We start from the raw sequence: 22,741 nt of genomic DNA, 5'->3' as shown, positions 1-22,741 counted from the left end.
ATGTGGACTTAATAAAGGCAGGCCTCCTCCTCTGTTCCCTGTCCTGGACAATGGCACTGCAATCCATTCAGGCGTCCACATCAGAAACCCTTTTATCTGGTCTCAAACTTTTTTTACCATGACCCACAGTAAAAAATAAATTTTACTTTGCAACCCAGAACTCACACATATCTGATACTACAGTTTTGAAAAACTTATCCCTACCAATGTCAGATAATCTGATATTTTCCATTCCATTTGAATTCACTTTATTTTTTTATTTTTTATTTTTTTTAAATTTTTATTTATTTATGATAGTCACAGAGAGAGAGAGAGAGGCAGAGACACAGGCAGAGGGAGAAGCAGGCTCCATGCACCGGGAGCCCGACGTGGGATTCGATCCCGGGTCTCCAGGATCACGCCCTGGGCCAAAGGCAGGCGCCAAACCGCTGCGCCACCCAGGGATCCCTGAATTCACTTTAAAGAAAAATTTAAGATGTTATCCATTCAATTGATTTTACTGGGTTATAAGCAGCAGTACCTGGAAACTGGTCTTGGGCCTCCAATTTCCATCTTCATATGCCATTGGTCTTCTCAATACAAATTGAATCAGCACACACACACATACACACACACACACACACACACACACACACTCCTTAATTATTCTCCATTATTCTCGGGACAAAGTATGTTTCTTAGCATGGCATTCATACCCCACTAAATATGCCACCTCTGCTAGTCTCGTATGGTGCTATTCTAGGTACCACTATCATCACCACTTTCTCCTCTGCAAGATAATACAATATTAAATAATAGAAATATCAAGTCTTCTGTACAAAGTTTTCTTCTGTCCTGAAAGCCCTTCTTCCTCCTCTCCACCTGACAAACTCCTGTTTTTCATTCAGTATCCAACTCAGATATTACTTCTCTTTGAAGCCTTCCCTACCCTTTGAGGGCAAGAGTTAGTTCCTCTTCTATGTTCTCAGAATTTTAGACACCTTGGTCATACAAACATTATTATGTTTTATTGTTTCAGTCTTCTTTGTGGATGGTGTATTTATTGAGAGCAAGAATTACTTTTATTATCTTTTCAGAAAGATTTGAGAATGGGGTATTACTTTCCTCAGTTCCATGTCTTACTCTTAGTTTGTATCAATAATTGTTCATTAAGTAACTGATAGCCCCAGGTTTGACTTGGGCCCCACAGCATTTGGAAAGGTCCTGGTGTTGTCTTTTGGTTGGGTGAGAATGACAGAGCTCTGCTCCTACTTAAGTTTCTCTGGTGGTTACATGTATGTAGCTGGAATTTATGTTGGCTTTAATAGATTTGTTAGAGACTTCTCTTGTAGTCATGAAATACTAATACTTTCTAGATGCAGAAGTTAATTTTAGAAAACGGAATTGGTTAAATAAAATTAGAATATGCCTATGATGGAGATGGAATGCAGAGAGTAAATTGCAGTTTGTATTTTTAAATTTAATTTTATTTATTTAATTTTTATTTTGTTTATTTATTTATTTAATTTCATTTTTAAATAATCTATATACCCAATATGGGGGTTGAACTTACAACCCAGAGATCAAGAGTCACATGCAACACAGACTGAGCCAGCCAGGTGCCCCTGCAGTTTGTATTTTTAAAAATTATTTTAAAGTCAGGTGTATCATAAATATAATAATTACTAAGCTTTTTACTAGTATCTATTTATCTTTTATTTATTTTACATATATTTTCTCACACATTCTTTTTTTAAATTTTCTTTATTTCTTTTTAAGTTTTAATTTTTAAAAATTTTTATTTATTTATGATAGTCACACACAGAGAGAGAGAGGCAGAGACATAGGCAGAGGGAGAAGCAGGCTCCATACACGGGGAGCCCGACGTGGGATTCAATCCCGGGTCTCTAGGATCGTGCCCTGGGCCAAAGGCAGGCGCCAAACCGCTGCGCCACCCAGGGATCCCTTTCTCACACATTCTTACAACTAGTTTATTTTTATTTCACATATGAGGAATCAGCAGCTTAGAGAAGTCAGAGAAGTTGCCCAAACAACTAGTTAGTACATGGTGGAGAGGAAATTCAAAGTATAGATCTGGGTGGCTCAAAGTATTAAGTTGCTTTCCTCATTGGTAATTAAAACTACTGAAGTAATAATTAAATAATTGCTTATTAATACTAATATTATTTAATTAATTTACTTTTAAAATAAACATTTATTAATGCTATTTATTATTTGAAGTACCTGCTTATTCTTAAACATAAATCTGTAAATTGTAGAGGCTCCGGCTGGTCTGATCTGTGGAGCATGTGACTCTTGATCTCGGGATTTTGGGTTTGAAGGCTACATTGTGTGTAGAGATGATTTAAATGTAAAGCATTGCAGGTGTAGGGGTCTAGTGGTTTAATCTTTTTACCAGCTGAGCCCTTTTTAAAAATGAAATTTTAGGGGTGCCTGGTTGGCTCAGTTGGTTGAGTGTCTGCCTTCAGTTTAGGTCATAATCCCAGGGTCCTGAGATTGAACCCCAATGTTGAGGCACTCTACTCCGTTCAGCATGGAGCCTGCTTTTCCCTCTGCTTACATCTGCTGCTCCTCTTGCTTGTGCCCTCTCTCTTTGTCAAATAAATAAATAAAATCTTTTTAAAAAATGAAATTTTATGTTCAGTTACCATGTACGAATAGATAAAGAATTGCTACTTGGGTTGAGGAAGTGGGAATGACCTCACTTCAGATCTTTACAATGTGCCCACTGGTAAGGGACCCTTACATAATTCTGTGGAAACTCAGACCACAGCTTAAAAACAACAGATCTAGAGGTGCCTGGGTGGCTCAGCTGGTTCAGTGACTGACTCTAGATTTCAGCTCAGGTCACGATCTCAGGATCATGAGATTGAGCCCTGCATCTGGCTCTACACTTAGCGTGGAGTCAGCTTGGGAGTCTGTTTCCCTCTCTCTCTGCCCCTCCCCCCTGTTCTCTCTCTCCCTCTCTCTCTCTCAAGTAAATAAGTAAATATTTTTAAAAAGATAAAAAATAAAACACATCTAGTTCAACCCCCTCATTTTACAATTGGGGAGATGATTTTGATGATTTTAAGGAATTTGTCACAGGCCTCTTCATCTGCAATGAAGGATCTGAGACTCAAATTCAAAGCTAACTGTTCCTTCTGCAGTACTTCGAGTGTCTCCTTTTGGTGGTCATGGGGATGGGGGTTTCTTCCCATGAATATGAACAGCATAGCACTGATCATCAACTGTATGGAACTGTCTATGTTCTGGGAGAGGCAACAAGTAAGTAGACCTGAAAACAGTACAGGGTAATAAGTGCTATGTATAGCAGACATGCAGATCTTATGGAAGCACAAGGGGAAGGGGGACTGCCTGGAGATGGTCAAAGGAAGCAGTTGCATTGGCCTCCTGGGGTCTAAAACCAGAGCACATGGGGTGTTAAGGAGTTTTTAGGAGGATAAGAGGTAATTATAAACTACTTTTTAAGACATTCCAAGTGATTAAGAAAGATGATCACTAGAGGGAGAAACAGGACAGAGGGGAAGCATTTTTTTTTTTTTTTTTTTTTTTTTTTTTTTAAGAGGGGGAAACACTGGAACATTTTTGTAAGTCTGGGGGAAGAAGCCTCTGGGAAAGAAGAAAAGTAACTTGTGCAGGTAGGAAGGGGTTGGAAAACAGACTGGTCCCAGTCTCAGTCCAGCCAGAGGACACCCTGGCAGATTCTCCTGGCCTTTGCAAGAGGCTCTTTAAAACCGCCACAGCAGTTTTGATGTAGCTGTAGGGCTTTCAAGCTCTCGCTGGATTCCAGCAGCTCCAGACCTGCTATATATGGTGAGCCCTGGCCATGTACACATCCTTTCTCTCTCTCCCCCATCCAGTCACTCTGTTCATTCACGCATGTAGCTTTTTGCACAAACCAAAGGCCTATGCAGCATCATTTTATCAACATTGCATAACCTAAAAGTACTGGTACATGCTACCCAGGAGCTTGTTCTCTATAGTGGACCTGACAGGCGGGCCACAGGGGCCAGGTGTAGTTCCTAGAGGAGCCTCAATGTCAGGTGAGATGGCTTCAGGAAGTGCTTCACCCCACTTGTCTGTCCACAGACTGTCCTGTGGCCCCCACATTCCACACATAAAGGTTAGGCTTCACGGGGAGGGAGTTTAAGAAACTAAGTGGAGATAGCCATGTACATAGCCCCGGGAAAGGGTAAGCATGCCAGCTCACAAATAAATAAACTTATTCATTAGCACACTGCTGAGACTTGAGTGTGGGCATGTAGGCTCTGCTTCCTTGCTTGGCCTCAGCTGGTGGCAGAGTAAGGGAAACAAGCTACGTGAAAGCCCCTTTTGGGATTCCTTCATAGCAGCCGGAGTGACAGACCTACCTTAAATGCCCACTAGTTTTCATTGAAGTCAAAATCAGATCCTCTCTGAGCAGCTTTATAAACTACCATTAGGGAGAAACAAGGCCAAAACACAACTGGCATTGTCAGAAGGCCCAAACAGAACAAGCGGGACAGGATACTCAGAACTGCCAATACATGGCAGGAGGTCAGCGTCAAGAATAACAAGAATTTTTCCCTCCCAGATTTAGGCAGAGAGGAGGAAAGCATGGTTAGGACTCTTGTTCCTTTGAACTCTGCAGGCAGTGTTCCTGTCTTCCTCCTTGTCTGATGTAGGAGGAAGAGGCTCTAGCTGTCACAGAATGGGGGAACATGCTGATACCGACACTGCCCAGGGAGATACTGAACCTTAGGGGAAAGAGAGGGAGTTCAGGCTTCATTCCAGCTCTGCTCTTTTCCATTGGGCAACTTAGGTTTTTTTTTTTTTTAATTTTTATTTATTTATGATAGTCACACACACACATAGAGAGAGAGAGAGAGAGAGAGGCAGAGACACAGGCAGAGGGAGAAGCAGGCTCCATGCACCGGGAGCCCGACGTGGGATTCGATCCCGGGTCTCCAGGATCGCGCCCTGGGCCAAAGGCAGGCAGGCGCCAAACCGCTGCGCCACCCAGGGATCCCGCAACTTAGGTTTTTAAAGTAATTATGAACTACATTTTAAGGCTTTCCAGGTGATTAAGAAAGGTGGTCACTAAAGGGAGAAACAAGATGGAGAGGAAACATTTTTTATTTTAAGATGGGGAAACACTGCAACATTTTTATAAGCCTAGAGGATGAAGCCTCTTTACTTCCTTCTCTTCTTTCCTCATAGCATCAGGGGTTTTTTTGTTTTGTTTTTGTTTTTGTGAAATGGGAACAGTTATAGTTGATGAAAGAGAGAGTGAATGCAAATGCATTTTCAAGTGACGAGTCTGTTACTGGAGGATGTCATAAACGGTAGTAATCACTATTATTATTTGCCATACGGTAAAATTTATATTTAGCCCTTTGTTTATTGAGACTCCTAGTGAGTGAGTATTTTTCCCTTTTCCCCCACCTCTGTGCTTTCCTTTTAGTGATAGTTGGGAGCCAAGGCTAGGGCTTGACCACTCCTTTTTTTTCTTTACTTTGCTAGCTGGGTTATTTGCTTTCCTTATATGTAAATAAGATCAGTATTATTTATGAGCCACTGGAATCACTGAGACACAAGGATAGTACTGTGAAGCTTAAAACCTCAATAATAAATTGTGGGTTTAAGAACATCATCAAACTTGGGAGGGGTAACTGGAATTGCTCCTAAACAGTAGTTTATATACAGACTTAAGTCTATACTCAGAGTAGGTGCTTAGTCAATACTTGTTAAAGGAATGGTTAATTTCATTAATTAATACAAGATTATTTTTATTGCTAGGTTCTTTCTTTGTAAAAAATTTTTTATTTAATTTTTTTTTTAATTTTAAAGATTTTATTTATTCGTGAGAGACACAGAGAGGAGAACATAGGCAGAGGGAGAAGCAGGCTTCTTGCGGAGAGCCCGATGTGGGACTTGATCCCAGGACCCCAGGATCACAACCTGAGCCAAAGGCAGACACTCAACCCCTGAGCTATGGAGGTACCCCTGTAAAAATATTTTAAAAAATAGTCTATTTTTAGGGCAGCTTTAGGTTTGAGTGGAAGATTATCTCTTTTTAAAGTTTACTTTGCATTCATAAAGGCAGTTCTTACTACGTTTTAGCAGGGAAGTATCGCCCCTTTCCCTCTGCCATTTCTCCCAGGACAGAGCTCTGAAATTATGAATCAGTAGTAAAATGTAATTGACTTCTCAACACTTAAACATTTATTATGAGGAATGCATCCATAATGTAAATTGAAGTAGAGCTATCCCATTCTGTTATATAAACCTAGTGTTCTCAATTGTTGTGGAATATAGTTTACTTAGTGACTCAAACATGATTGTTGACAGTTGGGTTTGTTTCGTAGTGGGTACTGGGATCTTCAGATCTTTTTTGCTTTTGTTTACCGTTTTGAACTTGTTTCATTCATTTTCTTTTCACCTGCCATGTACTTTAAGCTTTTCTGGATGATTCAGGAGGTTCTGATAACTCTTAGTTACACTTTGCCAGGCTATCTTTTTTGAGTTGTGCTGAGTGTGTTCTCCTCACTGTTAAGTCTCAGTTGCTGTGCTATTTTTTGTGTGTTTGTTTTCAATATATTTTTATTTTTTTTATTTTTTTTATTTTTTTTTATGTATCTTCTTTTTTTTTTTTTTATTTTATTTATGATAGTCATACAGAGAGAGAGAGAGAGAGAGAGGCAGAGACATAGGCAGAGGGAGAAGCAGGCTCCATGCACCGGGAGCCCGACGTGGGATTCGATCCCGGGTCTCCAGGATCGCGCCCTGGGCCAAAGGCAGGCGCCAAACCGCTGCGCCACCCAGGGATCCCTGTTTTCAATATATTTTTAGTTTTTTCTTTCCTGTTAGGTGGCCAGCAGTTACTTTTGGTTGTTGTAGGTATGCTTGCCTCAAGTTAGCCAGTCTTTCCCCTTATGATATGCTTTTTCTAATGTGATGCTAGTTTTGAAACTGTTATTACCCTTGTGAAGATTAAATGGAAAGCAGAGTAAATGGATTCTGTAAGATTTGTACTAGTCATTACAGGAGGCAGAAAGACAGTATAACTCTGGGATCAGATGATCAGGGTTCAGATCTTACCCTTTACTAGGTTTGTAACTCTAGGCAAGTTACTTCTCTAAGACTCAGTTTCCTCAATTATAAAGTGTGGACAGTAGGAATACCTGGACTACACCAGAAGATAAAGCTTTTATATAGAGCTTTTTCAAGAAAATGAAAAGGCAACCTACTGAATGGGAGAAGATATTCACAAATGATATATCTGATAAGGGGTTAATGTCCAAAATATATAAAGGATTTATATGATTCAACATTTCCCCAAAATAAATAATCCTATGAAAAATGGTCAGAGGACCTGAATAGACATTTTTCCAAAGAAGACACAGATGACCAACAGACACATGGAGAGATGCTGAACATCACTAATCATCAGGGCTTTGCAAATCAAAACTATAGTGAGATACCACTTTGCATCTGTAAGAATGGCTAGAATCAAAAAGACAAGAAATAACAAGCATTGGCAAGGATATGGAGAAAAGGGAACCCTCATGCACTGCTGTTGGGAATGTAAATTGGTGCAGACACTGTAGGTTCCTCAAAAAATTAAAAACAGAGATACCATATGGTCCAGTAATTCTACTGGGTATTTACCCAAAAGTGAAAACATGAATTTGAAAAGATATACACACCTCTGTGTTTATTGCAGTGTTAACTACAATTGCCAAGATATGGAAGCAACCAAAGTGTTCATCAATAGATGAATAAAGAATATTAAAAAAATAATATATATGATATGTATACACACACACACACACAGTAGAATATTACTCAGCCATAAAAACGTTGAGATCTTGCCATTTTGACAACAAGGATGGACCTGGAGTGTATGATGCTAAAATTTTAAATAAGAGAAACAAGAATACTATATGATTTTACTAATGTATGGAACCAAAAAAAAAAAACAAAAACAAAAACCCAAATGAATAAAAGCAGAACAGACTCATAAATACACAGAACAAACTGATGGTTGCCAGAGGGAAGGGAGGGTGAGGGATGGGCAAAATGGGTGCAACAGAGTGAGAGATACAGGCCTTCAGTTTAAGGAATGAATAAGTAAGTCATGGAGATCAAAGGTACATCATCAAGAGTATAGTCAATGGTATTGTAATAGAGTTCTATGGTGACAGATGGTAGCTACACTTGAGGTGAGCATAGCATAATGTATACTTTATGGTCTGAGAAAATCTGTGCCTTTTAAACCTCAGAGGGCAGGTGTATTAACAAACTACAGAATTTTCAAATAAATGAAGAATTCCATTACCTCACTTGCTGTTGATGAATTGGCCTCTGACGACATGTAAGCATCAAAACTCACCGTGTCTTTTCAGGTGAGAGTCTGACATGAACGATTTGATTAACTTTAAGAAAAATCTTAAGAAAAAGGACTATTGGGCAACCCTGGTGGCGCAGCGGTTTGGCGCCGCCTGCAGCCTGGGGTGTGATCCTGGAGACCCGGGATCGAGTCCCACGTCGGGCTCCCTGTGTGGAGCCTGCTTCTCCCTCTGCCTGTGTCTCTGCCTCTCTCTCTCTGTGTCTATGAATAAATAAATAAAATCTTTAAAAAAAAAAAAAAAGGACCATTGAAATTTCCCCAGTTTGTTTCTGCTTTGGAATATATCCTACATCATATGAAGTAGCCAGATCTTTTTCCGTGACCTGTTTTTATTGTTAGAAAGTGTTAATTCTTAGGTACTAACTGGGTTCAGAGGTTACAAATTTAAAATCATAACATCAGGGGATCCCTGGGTGGCTCAGCAGTTTGGTGCCTGCCTTCGGCCTGGGGCGTGATCCTGGGGTCCCAGGATCGAGTCCCGCTTCGGGCTCCCTGCATGGGGCCTGCTTCTCCCTCTGCCTGTGTCTGCCTTTCTCTCTCTATGTCTCTCATGAATGAATGAATAAAATATTTAAAACAATAAAAAAAGAATTAAAATAACATCAGCAAACCTCATGGTTGGAAGGGATGTTAAAAGGTGGTCATGTAGTCAACCTATCAAATAGCTGAGTTCTCACAAAGGATTTATTTGTCCTTCAGAAGTAGGCAGATTCTCTATGTCTTGGGTTTATTCTTTCCATCACTTGAAACTTCAGAAACTCTCCTGTTAGAAAGTTATTTTTTTCAATGTTCAGTGTTGAATAATTCTTTCTCCCTCTGTGGCTCACCTTTTGGTTCTAATTCTTAGGCAAATAGTCTAATCACTTTTCTACAATATTTAAAGCAACTCTGCTATTTTTCTCAGGGTATTTATCTTCTGATCTTTCATCTCTTCATCTTATCTCTTAAAATATGATGTTCAAAACTATGGGTAGTATTCCAAGTAGAGTCTGACCTGTGATGAATGGAACAAAAATTTCACTGTTGCACATGGAAGATATTATATTTCTGTTACTGTATCTAAAATCACATTAATTTGGGGGGCAGCCTCATCATCACCTTGACTTCCTTTGAAGTTAGTTAATTGTCAACCTAAGCCTCCTAGACTTTTTCACACATAGATGGACATGACTTACCTATCCTGCACTGCTACATGCAGTTCTTTAAGACCCAGGTACAGGACCTTAGATTTATTCCTGTTCAAATTCATTCTATTAGATTCAGCCCATTTAAACAGTCTGTTGAAGTATTTTTGGCTCATAGTTGGGTCATCCAGCATATTTGTCTTCCTGCCCAACTTCTTGTCATCTGCAGATTTGATAAGTATGTTTTCTTTTCTCCATCTTAGTGGTTACCAGAGATGTTGAGGCAGGCCAGGCTGGAATCATTCCATTGTATCATACTATTGCTAGTAGATTTTCTTTTTTTTACATTTTTTAAAAATTTAAATTCAATTTGTAGATTTTACTTTATTTTATTTTTAATTTGTAGATTTTAATGGGTAGGATTGTGTATGGAGACAGAATTGTCAGTTTAGATAGAATATTCCATAATTATAGCAAGAATTGTCTTTTTGGTGAGTAGTCCTATTATAGCCGCTTAAAAACTAATTAATGAGAGGTAACAGAAATAAGGAAGCTCATTAAGAATGAGATAAGGAACTCGTTTGGAAAGTTGATGACCCGGTTTATATTCTTATTTATAGTTAAGTATAATACATATTTACTAATTAATAAAATATAATTCTTTTTTTTTTTTAAGATTTTATTCATTTATTCACAAGAGCCAGAGAGAGAGAGAGAGAGAGAGAGGCAGAGACACAGGCAGAGGGAGAAGCAGGCTCCATGCAGGAAGCCCGACACGGTACTCGATCCCGGGACTCCAGGATCATACCCTGGGCCGAAGGCAGGTTCTAAACCACTGAGCCACCCAGGGATCCCCTAAAAATATAATTCTTATGGAAGGTCTTAAGCAGAGACCCTTATAGACTGATTAGAGGCAATGTGGTATAGGAGAAGAAGCCCTAAACTAGCTCTGAGGTGTTTTATTCACTTATTTATTTAGCAAGTAAATATTAAGTACCCACTACACTTAAGCCCTGGGTATATAGTGGTTAAAAAAAAAAAAAAAAAAAAAAAGCCCGGACTTGATCTTTGTCCTCAGTGGAACTTACATTGTAATGCGGGAAACGATAATTACACAGGTGAATACTTTCTGTGATCTGTGTTCTAGATAGATACTGTCCAACAAACAACGCAAGTCATATATTGAACTAAAAGTTTCTAGTAGCTCCATTTTAAAAAAAATGAAAAATAATGAACTGAATTTTAATAATTGGTTTTATTTAACTCAGTATATCTGAAATAATATTTCAGCATGTAAGCAGTATAAAAAAATTGAGGTATTTGTCTTTTTGTTGAACTAAATCTTTGAAATCTTTTAAATGTTTTATTTATTTGAGAGAGAGAGAGCATGAGCAAGGGGAGGGGCAGAGGGAAAAGCATACCCCCCACTGAGCAGGGAGCCAGATGTGGGGCTCTATCCCAGGATCATGACCCGAGCTGAAGGCAGACACTTAACCAACAGCCACCCAGGCACCCCTAAATCTTTGAAATCTTAAACCTATACCACGTGTCAGTTGGAACTAGTCACGTTTCAAGTGCTCAATAGGCATATGTAGCTAGTAGCTTCTGTGTTGGACAGCACAGCACTATACCCATCTTTACAGACTACTCTGTAGTGCTGGGCAAATTACTTCCCTTGTATAGGACTCCTGTATTCATTCAGCAAAATGAACGATTTTGTCTTGCTTATCTTCTAATAACTAAATGTGGGTTCCTTTCATGTAGGAGAGTGCCTTCTCAGGTGCTCTAAATAATCTCTATCTTGAGATAGACGTATCTCTAGATATCTCGCTGCTTACATGGGTGTGTGTGTGTGTGTGTGTGTGTGTGTATATATATATATATATAATATGTAAAAATCCATCAAGCTATACACTTAAGATTTATGTTCTTTACAGTATTTATGTTGTACCTCAATGAAAATTTCTTTTTTTTTTAACAAGATCACTTCCAGTTTTTTTATTATGTGTTCTCTACTGAAATTACCAAGATGAGCTGACCTTCAGTATAATTATAAGGTGTGATAAAAAATTAGAAACAGCTAGTTACTTTTTATGTCTTCTTACCACCCAGGATGTGTCTAGTCCGAATGAAGCAGGAAGGCCGGAGTGGGAAATATATGTGTCGGATCATAGTTCATTTTATGTGGGAGGATGTTGAGCAGCGTGGCAGAGTTATGGGGGTAAGTAAAATGCTGTTAGATTATGGTCCAGGAAAACTCCAGTGAGGGATTGCTTGACTTGAGTTGATGTTTTATCTGTTCTAGAATAGCTTTGCTTTTAGATTTCTGTGTAATGCTGCCTAATGTCAGGTGGTAATTCAGTTAGAGTTGTTTCTGCCTCTATGAAGACTGACATACCATGGACACTTTATGTGTTTGCACACATTATTATGATTTGTCAATGCAAGGACATCCTGTGTTTGAAAATGGAATTATTAATCCCAAATAATGGTGGTAAGAGGGATGGATTTGTTGAATGGAAGAAATCAAATAGTAATCAAGTTTTAGGGTACTATGCCTTTGACACCAATTGAATGTTTGAACTAGTCCTCCTCTAAATTAGTTCTGATCGAAATACCCTGGCATTGGGCCGGCACTGTCCTCAGGAACTGAAAAACAAGCTCCTTGATCACTAACAACCTAGAATAATTTGGCAACATACTTGCTGAAAATGTATGTTAGTACATTTAATAATTAACCTGAGAGAGGGGGATATATACATATAAAACATAGAATGTAATGGTAATGGAAAGATGAAACCAAAGCATTAGAAACAGTTGTTTATATAAATAGTAATCTCTTCTTTTGTGTATTTTTGCATCTAGACCATATTTTAGTAGATTGTAATCCTTGTTTTATCCCCTTGTTTTTTCTCCTTAAGCCTCCTAGCTTAGGATCATCTAAAGCACAACCATCAGATGGGGTCATGAAATGGGTTGTTTTTTTTTCCATTACAAAGTTCTCCCTATGGACTGAAGAATAAACAGAGTTTATATATGTATTATAAAAGTCATACATGTTCATAGAATAAAAATCAAACAGTGAAAAGCATTTAATGTAAAGACAAGTGTTGTTTCCCCATTCCAACCTGCCAAAAGTCACCATTGTTAAGAGTTGATGTGTATCCTTCTAGTTTCCTATATAAATGCAAATTATAAATGTATATTCTGTAACATAACACAAATGGGCTTAACCATACATAGTTTTGTATCTTGGCTTTTTAACTTAATATATATATTAGATTTTTTAAAAAGATTTTTTAAAAGTAATGTCTACACCCATATGAAAGCTCAAACTTACGACCCTGAGGTCAAGAGTTTCACACTCCATGACTGAACCAGCCAGGTGCCCCTATATTAAGATGTTTTTACTTTACGTTTGTTTTTAAAATTCAAAATGTTTAAAAAAAAAAAAAATTCAAAATGTTTTAATTAAGACTGAAATCCCTTTAATCGTCAATCTCTTTCCTGGCCAGTTACCTCCTTTTAAGAAGTAATCACTGTTTCCACTTTGGTGTATATCTTTTAAGGATCTTTTCTATGTTCTCTATAGAAAATATATAGCATTGATTTTGTGTGTGTATACTTATTTTTTTTTTTTTGAGATTTTATTTATTTATGAGAGACACCCAGAGAGAGACCTAGGCAGAGGGAGAAGCAGGCTCCCTATGGAGCCTGATATGGACTTGATTCCAGGACCTCAGGATCACGCCCTGAGCCGAAGGCAGATGCTTAACCACTGAGCCACCCAGGCGTCCTTGTATATTAGATTATACATGAAATCATCCTCTGTGTACTAATATGTATTTAATTTTTTTCACTCAACAATATGTCTTAGAGATTTTTCCATGCTACATGGGAGTTGAGTGGGAGGTTGTCACCACGTTTTATTTATTGTAATTATTTTCACACACTCCTGTCATTGTCTAATGGTATCATGTGCTTACTATATGTGTAAAATTGAGGTCTTTGAAGCTAAATCATGGAGATGATGGTTGCCTACTGAGAGGGTATTCCTAAATTCTCATGTCTTTGGAGGCCCTATATATATATATATATGTATATATATATATATACACACATATATATATATATATATAGGAAGCACAGTGGACATAGATTTGTCTTAAAGGTGTCTTCAATGACATTCACATGCCTTTCTCTGAGACAGTAGACCATTGGTATTTCTGTTTATTCCAAGAAGAGGATAGCATATGTCAGAGTTTTAGTTGCCATCAGCATCATCATCATTTGTTTTGGAGTCATTGAGTGCTGTCTTTGTGTATTCTTTGGTTCCTTGTTCCATTTTTTTCACTGTCAGGCCTTTCTGATGTCTCTGCTACCCAGAGTGGTATCAGCAGCCTTAATCCCACGGAGTGTTCCATATGCCCTCAGGTACTTACTATCCAACTCCATGGCAGCACCTAATGGACATAGGGTGGTGCTGCTACTATCACATCACGTAATGATAACCAGTGACACCCCTGGGCCAGCCAAAGCCTTGGCCGACTGCCATGCAATGAAACAGTAGCTCTTCTAATTAGTTAACCTGTTTCTTGTCACTATTGACTAAACTCGCTGGACAGTTGGGCTGCTAGAGTCCTGTGGGCCACAACTGTCCACAATTTGAATAGCTAATGAGCCATAGGTTACTAACTCTTGAACTACAGGAATCTTTCAGTTATTTATCCCGTCACCATGAATTTCCTTCGGACCTCCATAAATATCTCCATCCTAATCTCCAGCACTTTGAACCTTCTGTGTTACTTTAAAACATTGCTTCCACTTGACTGCATATTTATAAAGGCAGGAGACCTCTTTTAACTACATAGTAGTTTTTTTGCTTATGTAGTAAATAGTGGATGAATAAATACTGTTGGATGAATAAATTGAATTTCAGCCTCTAAAATTGTTTCAAAGCCCACTTATCAGATAGGCGATACTTGATTTGTATGTTTCTAGTCCAAGTGTGTATCAGTGCAGTCCTGTAGGAATTAGTTTTTCCTCTTTATTTTTCCTCCTGTTTTATTGAGCCATTTTTCTTTCTGAATTTTTCTAGATATGATGTTGTCCTTTAGAGCAAGGTGTTAGATTGGTGTTTGTCACACTTTAATGTGCCTATGGTCCACCTGAGGATCTTGCTAAAGTACAGATTCAGTAGGTTGGGGTGGAGCCAGAGAGTCTACATTTCTAGAAAGCTTCAGGTGATGATTGCCACAGGTGGAGCAGGGTGAGGTTGTGGTAACCACACTTTGAAGAGCAAAGTTTTAGATGATCCATAATACTCCCCAAGTACAGACTTGTAAATTCACCTGTATGAAGAGAAATGCCAAGCCCCAGTTCATTTACAAAGACTATAAATAAAGGTGGTGATTTAATAATAACAGAGGTTTGGAAGTTGGGAAATTACTATTATTGCTTTTCTATTGCAATTGACTTGGTCCCCCCGCCCTCCCCCCATTCCCTTTCCAAGCTCATTGTATAAACAGACACGCTTTATACAGGCAAGAAAATTATATTTTAACCACTTCTAAGTTACAAGTGTGATTGTGTGTATAGAGTTCTTAGTCTTCTGTGTGTGTACAACCTAAAGAAATGAGAAAAGTTAGGGACATACAGTTGAAGAAAGTAGTAGGAAGCTAAGCTAGTCTGACCTGGTTCTGACCCTGGCTGCCAAGTCTCCTCCTCTGTGCTTCAGTTTATTCTTTAAAAAATGTGAGTTGTTGGGGTGCCTCAAAAAATCAATGATTTGAAGGTGGTAATTTGTAAATCTGTCTCTGTGTAATTTGGCATCCCAGGTGTACATCTTTAAGAAAACTCATATAAAAAGTAGAATTTATAAGACTGATCAATGTGGTGGTGATTTTTTTCATGCCAAAGAATTCTTAGAGGCTATTACTTTGAGTGGAGCCACTTGTGAATTAATGATGAATCAGAAATTTGAATCAAGAACTCCTTTGAAATTAGAATTGCAATCTTATTTGGTGGGGATATTTTTATTAAAAATTTTTTGCTTTTTATCAGCTTCTTAGGAGCCCAACTATTGTGAAAAACAAGGCAGACTCATATATCATTAGTGGAGCTGGTATAAAATGCAAGTGTTAAATTTGAGGTTACAAAAATCACATGAATAATTTAGAGTGTTCTAACTTTAAAAAAAAACATTATTTGGGATTTAAACATATAAATTAGCTGTGGAAATAAAATTCATTATATCACCTCATCTGGTCTTGTTTTATTTCATTAACTGGTTCTTAAAAACCTTTGTGAGCTGAGTTGCAGCTGAAGAGGTTGGAGACCATTTTTCCTTGGGCCCTTGCCTCACTCCTGAGTGTTGGTAAGAGTAGAGAACTAAGACTTGACACAGCTGTAAAAACAGACAGCGCCTTTGGCCTCAGCACTTTCTCCTGGTGCAGGCACATTTCAGATGTAAATTTCACTTTCTGCCTCTCCTACTAATGAAGTAAGTTTCTTTTGCTGGGTTTGCAGCCAGGTGTGTCCAGTCTTGTGGCTAACCCAGGCGCTTTAGTTAATTTTTCCATTTGTGACATTTCAACCAAACTTAAAAAACAAACATAAAAATTAGCTCAAGGCAGTGGCTCAAAGTGTTAATGGTAACCTTAGGCTGGCTAAACGACTTCCTCTTAGTTCTGCTCTGCCAGACATCTCCACCTTGTGGCTTACAATGAGCAGGTTTAAGCTTTCCAAGCCTTGGAGACTAGGTGGGAAGGAGTAGTTAAGAAATTCTGAGTTTACCCTTATCAGTGGTCCCTGGAATCCCAGTTGTCTCCTCAAGACTTTAGATGACTTCTTGCCAGTACCATTCCAGAATAAGGATGAGCCTCCTGTCATCTGAAGGTCTTTTGTTCTCTCTAGCAGAGCTGCCTCCTGAGACCATGCAGAAGGCCTAGAAAGAGGTGGAGCAGCTGTGGGCTGAACCGGACTTCTTTGTAAAATTCTACTTTTCTTTTTAGAAAACATTTTGCTTTGCAAGATCCTCTGTGATCACACTCCAGACTACCTCTCCAAACTCATTTCCTCTAGCTTTTCTTGAACTGTAAATATGTGAAACCTTCTAGCACATGTGCTTGGCACATAGTAAGCACTCAATGAACATCACACTCCAGCCTTGCTTCACATACTCTTCAGCCAAGTTGAATGCCTTGCTCTTCCTGTCTTATTTATGTCTTTCCTGGTGCAGTACATACACTAGGTTGCCTAAACACCACAGCCCCAATTCCTTTACATCCCTCCATCCCACACTAGAAGCCAGTCCCAGTTGATCCACTAGCTGGAAGTACCTTAGTAATTTATATGTACCCTTCTGGCTATCTTGTATCATTGTTATTCATGAGTATTGACTATCTTCCAGGTGAATTGCCTGGGGGGCTGCATCCCCTGTATCCCTCTTTGTAGTCTCCAAAGTGCTTATCATAGCCCCTTGACTTAATCCATGTCCAGTAAATAACTGACAACAGAAGACCGTTCTGGAAGCCCCCTATCTGTATTAGAAAAAGTGGGGTGGAGAGTTATCCCCCTTTTCATTCTGAGCATATTTGTTTGCTCTGTTAGTCTTAAATACTGTAAGAAAAAAAGAGAAATTGTTTCCCTTACCTTCAAGTTTTTCTCTTTCCATCCATTCCCATCTTCTAATGGATTTGACTAAAACAACAACCAAACCACAAAAAAAAAAACAACTTCTACATGAGGCCTTTTATGATTCTAAACAAAGACTTTAAATCTATAAAAGGTGGTAAAAAGAATTATACATACTTTAGTTTTTCTGGAAATCTTCTTCTAGGCCTCTGTAATTCCATTCTGTTTTTCTCCCTACCTCCCCACAGAAATTTTCAAACAAACTCCTCTGTTTTACCATAAGGTAAAAAAATTTGCTATACCTTGCATCTCTAGGTCAGAATTAACACTCACTGCCATCCATAGGTATTGTTTTAAAATATGAGGACCACTTTAAGGACATAGTTTTGCAGCCAATGATACAAATGATGGAGTGTAAATATAAAGCAATTCCTTGGGCTCCAGGTCTTTAAAAATAAAGACATGTTTGTTCCCAGATATCAGTTGTTCTTTTGGAAGTTTTTAAATGTCCTAAGCTGTTGGAGTAGATATTTGTTTATTAGGTGAGAGAAGGCTAAATTCTTAGAAGGCAGAGCAATTTCATTTTGGGATTGGTTCATGAACGTTAGCAGGGCCCAACTGAAATTTATCTTTAGTAGATGCATTCCTTTCTCTGCACAAGTTTCATGACCCCAGGTCTCAGTAGGTAGCAACGATGCATGGAGTATGTACTTTAGGCAGTTTTTTGACTGATCAGATGCCTGGGAGCATACAGGCAGAATGCCAGTCTGATGGCTCATTTCGCCTGTCCTTCTGGGCAGCATACTGGACTCACTTCATTTCAGGGATCATCCCTGAAAGAGAAGTTGTAAACCTTTCTGAAATTGAAATGAAAATAGAGCATGAAACTCCTATCTATGCACATTCTCATTTATCTCTCTCACAGCCGGTTTTTTTTTTTTCACAGCCGTTTTTATCTGCAATTATAGTTTGGAAGTTGCCTGAGGTATAATTCATATTTGTTTGCCTTTATATTCCTTTGGTACCTGAAATGGAGCTCTATACTTAGTAGACATTCAATAAATGTTTCTTGACTGAACAAATCCGTAAGTGAATTCGGTCCTCTTTGCTATATCTTCAGTTTACCTCACGGAATTTCTGTAGAAGAAACACAGTGACCTAATTCCATTTTCTTTTTTCTTTCTTTTTTCTTTTTTTTCTAATTCCATTTTCAAAGCCCTGGCTGCCTTGGTGCATTGACACTGTCCTGTCTTTTTAGTACCTTTCTTAAGTACTCTTCATATTAAGTACTCCAAATTCAGTTCATTGTTTCAGAACTGTTTAGCTCTCCAGCCTACCACTTTTTTTTTTTTTTCCTTTGGGTGCCCAGTTCCCTTTGGTATCTTTTGTATCATAGTTGTAATACTGCTTAGAGCTGTGTACATTGGGCACAGTTAAAGCCATTTTCCATAATGGTTCTCCTAAATAAACCTCTCAGGAGATGGGATAAATAGCTCCATGAACCTGTTCTTCCTGTGTTTCCAGTCTCACTTCTGATGTCATTGCTATCGATCCAGCCCCTCCAAGCTGGAATTCTTAGAGTCCTCCTCAACTCTTGCCTCATCCTCTGCACCCAAATTGTCTTGTCACTTTTCTGCCCAAAATATGTTTGGATTTTTTCCACTCTTCTGTTTCATTGCTTCTTATCAACCCTCATTGTCTCTCCTTTATTGCACATGACCTCCTAATTAGTTCTGGACTTTCCCCACGCTAGTGAACCCTGTCACCCTATAAACCACCAGAGGTTTTTCCAAATTCCACATCTGATCGTATCCTTCCTCTGTCTAGAAATCCTAGTGCAAAATTCAGATAGCTTAGCAACAGTTTATAGAACCCTTTGTAATTATATAGAACAGGAGAACCCTTCGTAGTTATATAGGAGAATGTTCTTAGAAGATACAGTATTTAGTATTTAGGAATGAAAAGATTTGATGTTTTCACATGGTTTAGCAAAAGAAAAAGCACGTGTGTGTATATGTGGAGAGAGATGAAACAAATATTAAAAATAGTAACAGTTGTGAATCTAAAAATTATACAACTTTTTGTTATATTACTCTTCCATTTTTTAAGTAAGTTTGAAACTTTTCAAAGAGAAAAATGGGGGGAAAGAAATCTTCATATTCTAGCCCCAACCCATCTTTCTAGTCTGATTGCCAGCAGACTTCTCTAATACACAGATATTCATGTGTAGTCACACATTTACACTCAAACACAGGTTTCACTCATGTGAGATTTTCACTGATGCTATAGTATGCCATATTCCTTTATGCTTCTGGGCTTTTGCTTATGTAGTTCCCTTTGTCTGATGTGGTCTTAACACCTGTCTTCTCTGCTCGTAGTACAGTAAGACACAGCTGGATAGTACCTCTTCCATCAAGCTTTTCCTAGCACCTCCCCGCCCCCACCAGCCGACAATATTGGTGTATTTGGCCACTCCCTTCTCTGTATTGTTGCAGCACTTTGCACAAACTCCTACAATAGGACTTAACATGCTCTACTCTAATTGTGGGTTTGTGTAGGTCATGCTCATTAGTTGGAGTGAGGATCCTCGGATTTCTGGTCTAGCACAGAATGCCTAACATAGTCACTCCTCAGATACTTGGGTGAACACGGGTACTTGCCTCTATTATTAGTATCTGGCAGCACTATCTTCCAAATACTGACTTAATGAATGATCTCTTATCACACCTGGGTTCAATTTCTCTGACCATCTTTCCTCCTCAGAAAGTTTCAATTTTCTCTCTGCCCTGCCTCTGGGAATTATAGCTCCATTTTTTTTTTAAATGGAAGAAAAAAGATACAATCTCTGCCTCATCATTTATATTTCTAGTTCATTTTATAGAATAGATAAACCTTAGAATGTTAGATTGAGTGCCTTAGAGATTCTTTTGTTCAGTGGCTCTCAGTCTGAAGGGGCTCAGAGGTGTGTGTTTTGAGAAGTCTCCCCAGAGACATTAGAGTCTCAGAGTAAGGACTATAGATTTGGTCTCAGTGGCTCATTTCTCTAGTAAGAAAATGGGGTCCCAATGAAGTTAATTGTTCTGTCCAAGCTCATGCAGCTTTAAACAGCAGAATGAGGACCCAAGCAAGGGTATGCTGATTCCCAGTCTACTGTCCAGCTTTACTACGCTGTGATCCCTCCCGGGGTGTGGGAGGAGGATCAACTTCATGGCAGGTTCCTTCTCCCTAGCCTTTAATCACCTTCCAAAGGCTAAGAGGACAGCTTTTCTTGAATCTCGAGGCATTCCATTTCTTCAGTGCAGTCCCAAGCCCCAGGCCCCTTTTATTCAGTTTCTAATCCAATACGGCAGAGGTTTCCTACTCAACAGGACTCATAGAGATTAAGGGGGGAAAAAAAGACAGGTGAGAATGCTAACAATGTTCTGAATTTGTTTCTTTTTCCAGCATTTAGAGTCTGAATGTCTCCACATCGTCTGAATTTGCCTTAGTTGATTTTACAATTATTTTTCAGAGACTCCTTGGTTGTGTTTTTTTAAGAGTAGAGAACACCGCGACTGAACACCGTGCTCGGAGAGGCTGGGCTGGGAGACTAACAAAGGCAGTATTATACTGCGCACGGCAAAGCCAATAAATGAATTCAGGAGACATCTAGATGTGTTTCTCGAGAAGGGCATAAGGGGGAGGGGTCTGGTGAAAAGGCAGAAAGGTGGGATTAAGATAAATTAAAATGGGGCCAGCATGTTGGATAAGGAGACAGCCTCTTCCTGTTCCCACTATTGCTTAAGATTTTTCATTCTGCTTAGTTCAAAAGTTAAAACTAGTCCGTAACCGTGTTCTTTATACCCTCCCATCCCCCACTCTCTTACATAGGAAAAGAACTTAGTTGTAAAGCTATTTCAGCCTGGTACAGCAGTGTTTATTATTTGAATGCTACCTCTGTGGGGTGTCTATTAAAACTGAAAAGAACCTTCAAATAATCTAGACCAGAGATTTTTCAAAATGTGGTCCCCAGACCAGCAGCCTCAGCATCACTTAGGAATTTGTTAAAAATGCAAGTTTAGGGCCCGACCCTCAATCTGCTGAATCAGAAACTCTGGTGGTAGGGTCCAGCAATCTGTGTTTTCACACACCCTGCAGTTAGAGGGCCACTGCTCTCGTCTGATACGAGAAACTTTTAACATTTAACATTTAACTAATGGAGAAACTGGCTCCAGGAGAGTTGAATAAATTTAACTTAGAAACCAAACGAAGAGCACAACTTGAGTCTCCTGATTTCTGGCTTTTACTGTTCTCCCTGCTGATGGGAGCAGTATCTGGGCATGGGCTGGGAAAGTTGAGGATTTCAGCATAATACAGACAAACAGGTCACCAGTAGTAGTAGCTGACATTTACCAAGAACTTTCTCTTTGCTGTGCACTTTATAAGCACCATATGAACTTTAAATTTTGCAATACTCACATGTGAGATAGGTATTATTTCTATCCTCATTTTACAGATGAATACACTAGGATCAGAGAGGTTAGTGGATTCGTTTCCTGTAGCTGCTGTAACAACTAGCCATAAACTTGGTAGCTTAAAACAAATTCATTCTCTCATAGTTCTGAAGGCCAGAACTTCAGAACTTCATGGCCAAAATGGAGAACTTAGCAGGACTGTGCTCCTTCTGGAGGTTAGGGGAGAATCTGTTCTTTGCCCTTTCCAGCTTCTTGTGGCTGCTGGCATTCTTTGGCTTGTGGCCACATCACTCCAATTTCAGCCTCCCTCTTTAAGGGTCCATGTGATTACATTTAGGGCCCACCTGGATAATCCAGAATAACCTCCCCATCTGAAGACTCTTAATCTAATCATAGCTGCAAGGTCCTTTCTTCCCCATATAAGATGCATTTCCCAGGTTCCACGAATTAGGATGTAGGTATCTTTTTAGGAAATTATTATTCCACCTACCGGTAAGGTAATTTAATCAGTCTTACATAGTAAATATGAGAGTCTGGATTAGAACCCAAACCTGCCGCCAAACTTTAGAGCCCATGCTCTTAATCACTACTTTACTGCCTGAAAAGATCACTAAGAACTATGGCTGTAACATAAACATTAAGATTTTTAACTTAAGCGTTGTTTCCTTCTTCCTCTAACTTGCATAACATTACTTGTCACATGACACTGAACCTCCAAGTCCTTAGGCATGTCTGTATGTTGGTCTTCACGCCAGTTAAATTGTTAGCTCCTAGAGGGCAGAGATTGTATCTTTTTTTTCCTTCCATTTAAAAAAAATGGAGCTATAATTCATCTGCCATAAAAGTCACCATTTTAAGTGCTTTTTTAAAAAGTAAATTCACAGTGTTATGCAACCGTCACCACTATCTAATTCCAGAACATTTTCATCACCTCAAAAAGAAACTCTAAGCCCTATAGCAGTCACTCCCCATTCCTCTTTTACCCCAGCCCCTGGCAACCACTCCTGTAACTTCTGTCTCCATAGATTTATTCTGGGCATTTCATACGAATGGAATCATAATATGTGGACTTTTCTTTCTGTCTCCTTTCTTTTTTTTTTTTTTTTAATTTTTTTTAATTTAAATAAATTTTT

General features: G+C 38.8%; 1 protein-coding gene across 6 annotated transcripts in view; it reads left to right on the top strand.

Annotated features, from left to right (window-relative positions):
- UQCC1 (ubiquinol-cytochrome c reductase complex assembly factor 1) overlaps positions 1-22,741 on the top strand; it is a 96,624-nt gene that overhangs the window by 41,400 nt on the left and 32,483 nt on the right. For all 6 annotated transcript variants that reach the window (XM_038572105.1, XM_038572108.1, XM_038572106.1 and 3 more), the window contains one exon: positions 11,632-11,740. In XM_038572105.1, the coding sequence (XP_038428033.1) occupies positions 11,632-11,740 (109 nt within the window). The remainder of the gene's footprint in view (positions 1-11,631; positions 11,741-22,741) is intronic.

This window comes from Canis lupus, chromosome 24, assembly GCF_011100685.1.
Source record: "Canis lupus familiaris isolate Mischka breed German Shepherd chromosome 24, alternate assembly UU_Cfam_GSD_1.0, whole genome shotgun sequence".
Lineage (NCBI taxonomy): Eukaryota > Metazoa > Chordata > Mammalia > Carnivora > Canidae > Canis > Canis lupus.
Note: the sequence above shows the minus strand (reverse complement) of the source record. Positions and strands in the feature narration are given on the sequence as shown.